At 37.3% G+C, this 11,906-nt stretch overlaps 1 protein-coding gene across 1 annotated transcript; it reads right to left on the minus strand.

Moving 5' to 3' along the window:
* Positions 1-5,851: 5,851 nt before the first annotated feature.
* LOC120346786 (uncharacterized) lies at positions 5,852-11,700 on the minus strand. Its single transcript, XM_039416609.2, has 10 exons — positions 11,426-11,700; positions 10,861-11,121; positions 9,654-9,857; positions 9,372-9,535; positions 9,109-9,216; positions 8,409-8,585; positions 7,976-8,111; positions 7,669-7,845; positions 7,444-7,584; positions 5,852-7,054 (listed from the first exon to the last, which is right to left on the minus strand). Exons 1-10 carry the CDS (start codon positions 11,483-11,485, stop codon positions 6,089-6,091), a joined length of 2,394 nt encoding a protein of 797 aa, XP_039272543.2. The 5' UTR covers positions 11,486-11,700; the 3' UTR covers positions 5,852-6,088.
* Between the last annotated feature and the right edge of the window lie 206 nt (positions 11,701-11,906).

Genomic DNA, 11,906 nt, shown 5'->3' on the forward strand with positions numbered 1-11,906 from the left:
AATTACAACGACTGCCATATATTCAAATAGTTTTAATCTTCAGTCGGAAGCAAGACCATTCCACTGAGGGTCAATATCTCCCTCTCGCTGGAAATATTCACAGTACCGAAAAAGTTGTTAACAGCGCTGCGTGGTTTTCTCTGCGTGTTATTTGGAATGAGTTATCTTTCCGAAGATCATCACTAGCTTGCGCATGGTATTGAATCTTGCAAAGTTTATTCAGACAAATGAAATAGTTATTTACTTCCTACTTGTATATATTTTTCGATTGCGTCTAAAATAATCGCGACCGCACAATTCATCTCCGAAGGCCACAAGTTGTGCACCGCTACTGTTATCATATTACTTCTTAGTTAGGAGTTATATTTTTCACTGATTTATGTAACAAGAGGTAATTTCAAAGTTACGCGAATGCCGCCACATGTTGGTCACGTCATCATTAATGAAAGTAGGAGGAATATTTGGTACATCTGTGTAATAAATGATTGTTACATAACAGATAATTGTATAATACTATATGCGGCATTAATTTTGAACCAAAATTAATTTTTGTGAGGTCCGCATTTATTGTAACGTTATATTCATTTTGCATATTAGTTATTAATATTTGATAAATTTCAGGTAGGAGGTAGAATTTACATATTGATCCGGGAGTGACAAAAGTCGATAAGACGGCTTATGGCGAACCACGGCTTCTCGTCCGGATACCAGTTCATATCGGGTATGCGATTGTTTAGTCTGTTATTGTTTCAGATGCATAGACATAATTAGTGGGGGAAGCCGTAACCGACCAGCGCTTACGTAAAACCACTCTACGGCGTCGGGACCAGCAATCCTCTCGCACCTAATTACAAGTGCAGTTTTAAGTATTCTGTGGCGTCTGCAGCTGCCGCAAAACCATGGCGTTATTTCCATACCATGGCCGCTACGGCCAAACCTATGGCGACTGACTTTTTAGCTGCCGCAAACCAATGACGAGCTGCCGTTACCGCGGCAGTAAATTGAAAACCAATGGCAGGTGAAATTTTGCTGCCGTTACCGAGGCAGGTGGGTCGTAAAGACAGGGCTGTCTCTTATGGTGACAAATATTGGGTAAGTTGGAACGATTTTCTTATGGATACAGTTTTGGTGGATTTGGGGTTAGGGTTTAAGTAGATATAATTCCGCATGATCAAATAAAATCTGGTACATTAATTGTGAATATATCGTTAATACTGATTACTGAATGGCGCAATAAAACCATGGCAAGAGCTGCCGCGTCACATCGTCACGCTAATAACCAAATTGCGCAAGTCAATTTTGACGGTTTTGAGAAAAACAGAAAAAATGATATTTTTATGACATTGAGAGTCAATAATTTCCCATGGTTCAGTATTTTAGTCGTAGCTGGATTTAAATTAAATTGTATGACGTCGACATGTGACGTCATAATGACACACTGTGACTTACGCAGAAATGTGCCTATGAATTGGGGACATACGCAATTTTGCAACTTGACTATATTCATTAGTCCTTACTTTTAACACTTCTAATACAAGAGAAAAGATTATTTGGAAATCTATATATTATTAGATTCTTGAACCATTCGATTAGAAATCTTTACCCATGCTCCTGCCAAAACGATTCTCATATCACATTCATTTATTGAATTATATTCCTTATTTACCAAAAATATACTAGGCACTGTAGAAAAGTTCTTATGTTCTATAGTCTATATATTTCATTGACTTGCGTCTAAAAATTTTATGAAATGATGAAAATTGAGCAAATTAAAAAAATTCTAGGGACAGTCGAATATTTTATGATAATCGGATAATTACAACGACTGCCATATATTCAAATAGTTTTAATCTTCAGTCGGAAGCAAGACCATTCCACTGAGGGTCAATATCTCCCTCTCGCTGGAAATATTCACAGTACCGAAAAAGTTGTTAACAGCGCTGCGTGGTTTTCTCTGCGTGTTATTTGGAATGAGTTATCTTTCCGAAGATCATCACTAGCTTGCGCATGGTATTGAATCTTGCAAAGTTTATTCAGACAAATGAAATAGTTATTTACTTCCTACTTGTATATATTTTTCGATTGCGTCTAAAATAATCGCGACCGCACAATTCATCTCCGAAGGCCACAAGTTGTGCACCGCTACTGTTATCATATTACTTCTTAGTTAGGAGTTATATTTTTCACTGATTTATGTAACAAGAGGTAATTTCAAAGTTACGCGAATGCCGCCACATGTTGGTCACGTCATCATTAATGAAAGTAGGAGGAATATTTGGTACATCTGTGTAATAAATGATTGTTACATAACAGATAATTGTATAATACTATATGCGGCATTAATTTTGAACCAAAATTAATTTTTGTGAGGTCCGCATTTATTGTAACGTTATATTCATTTTGCATATTAGTTATTAATATTTGATAAATTTCAGGTAGGAGGTAGAATTTACATATTGATCCGGGAGTGACAAAAGTCGATAAGACGGCTTATGGCGAACCACGGCTTCTCGTCCGGATACCAGTTCATATCGGGTATGCGATTGTTTAGTCTGTTATTGTTTCAGATGCATAGACATAATTAGTGGGGGAAGCCGTAACCGACCAGCGCTTACGTAAAACCACTCTACGGCGTCGGGACCAGCAATCCTCTCGCACCTAATTACAAGTGCAGTTTTAAGTATTCTGTGGCGTCTGCAGCTGCCGCAAAACCATGGCGTTATTTCCATACCATGGCCGCTACGGCCAAACCTATGGCGACTGACTTTTTAGCTGCCGCAAACCAATGACGAGCTGCCGTTACCGCGGCAGTAAATTGAAAACCAATGGCAGGTGAAATTTTGCTGCCGTTACCGCGGCAGGTGGGTCGTAAAGACAGGGCTGTCTCTTATGGTGACAAATATTGGGTAAGTTGGAACGATTTTCTTATGGATACAGTTTTGGTGGATTTGGGGTTAGGGTTTAAGTAGATATAATTCCGCATGATCAAATAAAATCTGGTACATTAATTGTGAATATATCGTTAATACTGATTACTGAATGGCGCAATAAAACCATGGCAAGAGCTGCCGCGTCACATCGTCACGCTAATAACCAAATTGCGCAAGTCAATTTTGACGGTTTTGAGAAAAACAGAAAAAATGATATTTTTATGACATTGAGAGTCAATAATTTCCCATGGTTCAGTATTTTAGTCGTAGCTGGATTTAAATTAAATTGTATGACGTCGACATGTGACGTCATAATGACACACTGTGACTTACGCAGAAATGTGCCTATGAATTGGGGACATACGCAATTTTGCAACTTGACTATATTCATTAGTCCTTACTTTTAACACTTCTAATACAAGAGAAAAGATTATTTGGAAATCTATATATTATTAGATTCTTGAACCATTCGATTAGAAATCTTTACCCATGCTCCTGCCAAAACGATTTTCATATCACATTCATTTATTGAATTATATTCCTTATTTACCAAAAATCTACTAGGCACTGTAGAAAAGTTCTTATGTTCTATAGTCTATATATTTCATTGACTTGCGTCTAAAAATTTTATGAAATGATGAAAATTGAGCAAATTAAAAAAATTCTAGGGACAGTCGAATATTTTATGATAATCGGATAATTACAACGACTGCCATATATTCAAATAGTTTTAATCTTCAGTCGGAAGCAAGACCATTCCACTGAGGGTCAATATCTCCCTCTCGCTGGAAATATTCACAGTACCGAAAAAGTTGTTAACAGCGCTGCGTGGTTTTCTCTGCGTGTTATTTGGAATGAGTTATCTTTCCGAAGATCATCACTAGCTCGCGCATGGTATTGAATCTTGCAAAGTTTATTCAGACAAATGAAATAGTTATTTACTTCCTACTTGTATATATTTTTCGATTGCGTCTAAAATAATCGCGACCGCACAATTCATCTCCGAAGGCCACAAGTTGTGCACCGCTACTGTTATCATATTACTTCTTAGTTAGGAGTTATATTTTTCACTGACTTATGTAACAATAGGTAATTTCAAAGTTACGCGAATGCCGCCACATGTTGGTCACGTCATCATTAATGAAAAGTAGGAGGAATATTTGGTACATCTGTCTAATAAATGATTGTTACATAACAGATAATTGTATAATACTATATGCGGCATTAATTTTGAACCCAAATTAATTTTTGTGAGGTCCGCATTTATTGTAACGTTATATTCATTTTGCATATTAGTTATTAATATTTGATAAATTTCAGGTAGGAGGTAGAATTTACATATTGATCCGGGAGAGACAAAAGTCGATAAGACAACTTATGGCGAACCATGGCTTCTCGTCCGGATACCAGTCCATGTCGGGTATGCAATTATTTAGTCTGTTTTTGTTTCAGATGCATAGACTAAATAGTGGGGGAAGCCGTAACCGACCAGCGCTACGTAAAACCACTCTACGGCGTCGGGACCAGCAACCCTCTCGCACCTAATTACAAGTGCAGTTTTAAGTATTCTGTGGCGTCTGCAGCTGCCGCAAAATCATGGCGGTATTTCCATACCATGGCCGCTACGGCCAAACCTATGGCGACTGACTTTTTAGCTGCCGCAAACCAATGACGAGCTGCCGTTACCGCGGCAGCAAATTGAATACCAATGGCAGGTGAAATTTTGCTGCCGTTACCGCGGCAGGTGGGTCGTAAAGACAGGGCTGTCCCTTATGGTGACAAATATTGGGTAAGTTGGAACGTTTTTCTTATGGATACAGTTTTGGTTGATTTGGGGTTAGGGTTTAAGTAGATATAATTCCGCATGATCAAATTAAATCTGGTACAATAATTTGTGAATATATCGTTAATACTGATTACTGAATGGCGGAATAAAACCATGGCAAGAGCTGCCGCGCTTCGTTCGTGGCAGGAGCTGCCATGGAGTGGTGAGAATTGCGCCTCCTTAATTATCCCCATGGATGCGCCACACCGCCGAGCCTTCAAACTCTGGTTCGACTTATAATTAATATGCTTATGTTTGCTACTTCCTCTTGTTCCTCGTCCATGATGATTACTGACATCGGTGAAATAAACCCACCCGAAGCGGCTTGGCTGCTGTCGTACACACAGCAAAATAAAATAATAAAACTAAAGATCTGAACTGGTGAAACGTTAAACCGATAACTAGACTCACTGCAGTGTTCTTCAACCTCTTTTATCGCGGTATACCTTTTACAATATTTCAAGAATTTTGTATACCTTACAAATACCAATGTTTATTTAAGGCTTAAATAAAGATTAAATTTTAAGCACATATCGTACTGCAATATCATCATGCAATCTAATAGGCTAAGGTCCGCAAGTTAAAAATTTGACTGACGGCCTTGACGTCAACGGGAATACTGTTCAACGTAAATCAAACGAAGTGCATGGCAGCCGAAATGACCAACCCAGACACGTGACCGCACTATCTATAAAATTTGTGATGTAACAATGTGCTCATGTCGGTTCTTTGCGTAAATGGCATTTTATATTTCATGTGCGCCGCGTTTGCATTGTTGTTTCCGCTTGAATATTTTATAATTCCTTCGTATACCCTTTATCAGTTGTATACCCAACTCATGGTCTGGTATACATTTGGGTATACCGTATACCCGGTTGAAGAGCATGCACTGAACTAGAGAACCCCATGATACCGCGAAACAAGCCAGTCTTGGAAAATACTCGAAAGATAGTGAAACAGGTAAAGTGGCAGCGAGAGCTCAGAAAGAAGGCACCAGCGACAAGCCCCTCATTTTATGGTGGTGTCTCACGACGCGCGATATTTCAACATAAGCAAATATGACAATGAACGAAAGCTGGGTATATTTGAACGTCGTTTGTTTTGTAACTCTTATTTTGATGTAGAATCAACATAGAGACAAAACATTTTAAAAAATACAGTTTTATTGATGAAACTAAAACTCTAGCTGTAATCTATACGAGTATATATATATATATATATCTTTTTATAGAGAGCTATATACACATAAATCTAGTTTAAACGTTAAACATAGAAGCTATGCTATACAGAGTGGTAAGGAAAAATTTGTCCACATTAGCAGAATCATATACAATTATAATCCGGGCATCAGATACACTTTTTTCTTCAGAGAGTGATCAATAAATATATCAACTTCTGTTTCCTCTACCTCTGGTTTTGCTTGTGTCGGTGACATTCTTGTTTTGGGTGCCATAGCAACCTCTTCTTTCACATATTCCAGAACACTGAGAAAATCTTTGTAACTTGCCTGTTCCATAATCGTGCTAATTAAAACTTGAACATGCCAGGGTAACTTATCCCGATTTGGTGTTGCAGTTCCTCCGAACGTTGGAGCCGCCTTCGCTCCTCCACCATGCTGATGCATTATACGGACTAACAGTATATCATCGCCGTATTCGGACACATCAATCGGCTCGGGCTGGAATGAATCTTGAGACGAATCTTCCGAATTGAAAGAGGAGAAACGATTGTTTGTCTTCCTTTTATTCTTTTGTGTATGTTGGTCTATTATTGGCGGACTGGGATCGTGCTCAGTTACGCGAAGCATGAAAATAAATACCTTCGGCTTTTCCACCAGTGCCGGGCATCCGGAATGACTGAAATATTTCAAGTAAGATGTAGTCGAAATTCTTGCTTTTGTGTCTTCCGTACCGAGTAATCGACCATATTCATCGGATTGAGAAGATACGAGCACGAATAACGAATTGAGGTTGCAAGCGAATGTGTGATACTGATCAGACATAGCCGCCATATTGCGATGCATGGCATCGTTACTCAATTGGAAACGTGACATAATGTAAAACCCGAGTTGGGCATAAAGAGACGTCAAGCATTTTACCACAGTATTCGCCCGTTCTGACGTTGCTTCAAGTTGATCGACAGGTCTGGTAGAAGACAAGGGAGAAAAGTCTTGCGCGAGAGTAATTGATCTGGGCGAAACAGGTGAGTATTTTTCATCATCATTATTGATGATCATTGCTACCCCCTTCGGTTGGGACATCTGGTATGCATCTTCGGTTAAAGCTTTATCGGCAGAAACCTGTAAAGATTCGCAAAAACAATTTGATTGGAATAATCATGGAGGCTAAAATTGTTTTGATTCACTTGTACGTACTGACTAGAAATACTAAATACGCACTTCTGTTGCGGAATTAAATTATTGAGTCAATTGCAATATGGATTGGATAGGCAGCCTCATTATAATGATAATGGTGACGTTTGGCTTTGTCAGTCAGAATAATAGCAATGTCTCAGACTATTTGTAACGCAATTTGCCTCTTTGGGATGTTGCACGTCGTTTTTAACAATCATGTGTACAGGTAGATTCAGTATATTTGCTCGGCATACATCCAAAGATTTCTACTCAAAGAGTTAGTCATACTACTAACAGCGGCACAAGCATTAAGTAACAACTAACGCAAGACTTACCCTATTTGGCTTTACAGCATTTGTCGAAAGTTGGTCGAAAATGTTTATTCGCCACTGGCTTGGCAATAAAGTCGTCGACAATCTTTTCACATATTCGTACTCTCGATTCAGTCGTTCAAATTCATGATCCAGTTGCATCACCTATGTAATGTAATTTGAGATTTTATGTTGAAATAAAGTATATATAAAAGAATGCAATGGAGAAAAATCTTCAATGGAGGTTACCAGTTTTCTTGCATTATAATAGGAATCTTTTTCATCCTCTTTCTGTTTCTCTAAATCCAACGCAGCCTTTCGAAACTTTATCAACTTGTTTTTCAAATCTTGTATCACTCCAAGTTCCTGCTCAAAACCTCCTCGTAACCACATTTCTTCTTTTAAGTCAAGTCGTTTTTTGTGTTCCTGTTATTATCAAGAAATAAGTTTCACACTTTCGATATATTTGCACAAAGATTTCATTCATATATATGTTACAATGAGCCGCAGCGATTGTCTAAATTTCACAATACAGTTAAAATAGGAAAACCCTCACTTCTAGCCTGGCAACTTCTGCTAATATAGTGTTTAGTTCCCTCAATTTTTCTTCTCTCTTCCTCATATTGAACTCAAGCTTTTCTTTGCGTTTATGCTGAACCATCTTCTTGTATGTATCAGTTTTTTCATGAAGACTGTTTTCGAAAAAAGGGTATGATTGGAAAAAATTTTTTAAACTTTATCTGTTGTGTACTTTTAAAAATAAAACTTATCTCTTTTAAAACTAATATATGACGCAACAAAACAGCATTATTTTGTTCCATTCGTCATTTTCCTATGATGATCGAAAACATGTTTTCTATTTTGTTAATTAATAAGTTTGTCACATACCAATGTAACGTATAAAAATGGTATGATATCAGATATATATATAAACATATCAATATTTCATTTCAAAATACTGAGGCAGAATAAAACTTTTGTATCCTTACTATTTGATTGTCGTGTCCAGTGATTTGATCTCTAATTTCTTCTCGTCGGCGCCATCGGATAATTCTTCTATCTTGTCGGTACATGTGTTATAAACTTCCCGAAATTCTGTTGAAGCTAATGAAATTTCTCTTTCTCTGAGTTCGCGTTCTACTTCAGTTATATCGTATTTGCTGATTCTGTATTTTAAGGAAAAACACATTATTGCATATTGATTGAACAATATCAGAAAATTGTGAGATTCTGCAAGTAAATGTATGAATTAAATCAATTACGTTTTGAGCTACTTTTTGTGTAGTACTCAATTACTTTCTATTCGTTTGTATCTCTCTGGTAAAATGAAATAGATTTCTAATATTTCCTCACAAACTGTTTTATAGAATCTTCGAAAGTAGCATAATACAGCCATCTATTGAAAAAGTTAGTTCAATAGGATTTACGCTGGGAGCAATGGGATAATATTTCTGTTTAGGATAGGATTTACATATTTATTCCTGGGAAAGCCGATAATACGACCTAATTATATGGCGAACCACGGTCTCTCGTCCGGTTATCAGTCTATGTCGGGGATGGTATTGGTTAGCCAGGTATGTGTTTTCAGATGCACGGGCTTGATGGTGGAGGAAGCCGTAATGAATAGAAATTAACTACCATATAGTAGTATTTTGTCAGTAGCTCATATTAACAAATATGAACATTTACCTGATACGACTTTCCAAATTCTTAATCGTTTCCTTTTTCTCATCGAGTTGTAGAACGGATGGTAGTTGAGAACGACGTTCCTCAACACTCGAGAATTTACCAGCGAACCTAATTAAGTGATTAAATAATATTGTCCATATGAATGTATAATGACGTGTATATATGACTCAACATTGACACAGATTAAAAATTAAGAAAATTCATAAAAAATAATTGATTTAATGCAACTGAATAAGCTACAAAGGACACCATCGCCGACATACCTGGCATGCATTCTCCATACTGTGGACAAATCTGTCATCTGGCAAAGTGTGTCGTGCACTTGTCGCAAAATCGATATCACGGGAAATTTATTTTCCACCTCCGTATGGTTAGGACTGTCCAGTACAACCTCGTTATTATCACTTAGCAGTCTTGCACACAAATCCTGAATACATGAAATTGGCGGTATATACGGTATATTGGATTAATCTAGAAACGTATGCGTTCATCATCATATAACGTTTGATAACCATCGTTTCCTTTGTTTTAGTTTTGTAGCATACCTGAAGCTCTAACATTTTGTCTTTTGTTTTATTGACTTCATCGTGTTCAATGTCGTAATTTTCCAATAGAAAATATATGATATATTCTCCAAATCTCGCAAGCAACGTCCCATAAAAGTCGACCTTGTTCAGAAAAGTTTTCAATCCTCTTGTCGCAGCATTCTCCGGTTTTGCTTCCGGTGCATGGTTTGTGTCGATATTTCTCTATGATGATGATATCATACCATGAAAATAGTATATTGAAGTAAAATTGTAAGCACAAGTGGATTGGAACATTCTAACAGCTTGGGAGTTTAGACATAAACTTCAAATAACGCAGTGGGATTTCGAAAAATGCATCACTCTTGGTGTCGCAGCACGGTGTCTCGAAAATGTCGTGTCCAAATGTCCCACTTGCGTCCCAAGTAAAAATAGTTCGCAGACAACTATTTTATCCCGTCAGTTACTTACGATCCAGATGATAATTTGGCTAAATATTATCGGAATATCAGTATCAAAATACCGGCAATATCGGCTTTTTGAAATATCGGCGTGTCGATATCAGTACAGATATCGACGATAAAAGCGATATCGGTATAGCTTAATGCATGTATCAAATGTTTGAATAGTTATTACACTACTTTAATTTAATCAGGTATAGTTCATCTATAGCCTACGTCAATTTTCACAACCTTTGGACAAGTGGGACACGTAGAACAAGTTGGACACGTGAGACACGACATTTTTAGACACCCGCGTCGCAGTAGGTATTATATAGCCAAGTCATGTAAGGCTTCCTTGAGGCCATTTACAAACATTTTCCACTGAAATTTAACCAGTAAGTCGTATACGCGAAACACAGAAGTTCTACACTTCTGCCGTTGGTTAACATTCTAATATCTCGGTAAAACGTCTTATAAAAGGATGATATCACTGGTATGTTAGTCGTTGGATTAACAGATATTAGATTTCTTTCTGGGCAACAAGTGGCGAATCTTTCTGTACCCGAAAAAGTCTTCTTAACTCTGAAGTCACATCCATATTTCGTTACGTCAAGACTGATATTAGCGAACATGAACCTAGCGTTAGGTGCCCTATTTTCCAGTTTCTGTACACCACACCGTAAAATCTGCGTTGAGAATGGTGATAATTCCTATACGTAGCATAATTATTTAAAGTGCCACCGTAGGATACAAATGTAAGGAGAGAGCACAATTTGTTATCCTACCTTGGTTTCCCAGGCAAACCATTGCCTGATTTGACGAATACTGTCACAAGTTTTATAATCTAGGAAATACTGTCTTCTTCGCTGAGATATAGCAGTTATTGAACGTCCAACTTCTTCTAGTGCATGCAGACTAACTTTTGTTTTTTCTCTGGTAAGTGTGTGACGGTACATGTGCTCTTGTGCTTGAAGTCGAAGATCTATATCGCTGTTTTCATGTGTCACCTCCTTTGTTGTCATTTTGTTTCTTTTGAATTCTGATCCCTGGAATTTATGAGAATGTAGACGCATTCAATGTTGTTTTCAAACAAACAATTACAAGATTGCTAATTTCTCTTAGAATAGACAATATTATCACCCAGACTTTCAAATTACAGCGCAGCGAAAATTTGGATTCATTCGTGGGTTTCCCGAATTTTCACTGAACATATTTTGAGGGCGCGAATTACAAAGTGCTCCTGTGAAAAGGCAAAAGTCGTAATTTTTGAAACCTCTGGTAATAACACGTTTTTATATGAGCCAGCTTGTCGTTGAGCATTTTCTATTTGAAAATAACGAGAATACTCACCAACATAGAATTCTCTCCGTCTTCTTGATATAAATTGCTTTGGGTGTCCATCTGGTTCATCACAATAATCGGAGCATTTGGTCAACACAGAATGATTTTATTACAGAATAAAGTTTGTACCGAATTAACACATCAGTGGTTGGTATGTTCGCAGATTTTTTAAACCTTTTGTGTTGCATCCCCTTGAAATCATTCAATTATTTAAATGGTCATTTACAAATAACTGTACACTCGCCACCAGTGTGCTCGATAACTACTTCATATATAATATCAGGAAAACTGTATTTGATATAAAACAGTTTAAACGAATACGATGAAAAGCTATATCTATCGGTATTTTGTAGTATATATATCAGGCTACGCTAGCCGGTGCTCGATAATATGAAGCCCCGATGCTCAGATCAACCTTGCATTAAAATATTCCTATATTAGGCATACCTGGAGTTGCATTATAAGATTGATACAATCTATGCTACGATTT

Source organism: Styela clava, chromosome 8, assembly GCF_964204865.1.
Source record: "Styela clava chromosome 8, kaStyClav1.hap1.2, whole genome shotgun sequence".
Classification (NCBI taxonomy): domain Eukaryota; kingdom Metazoa; phylum Chordata; class Ascidiacea; order Stolidobranchia; family Styelidae; genus Styela; species Styela clava.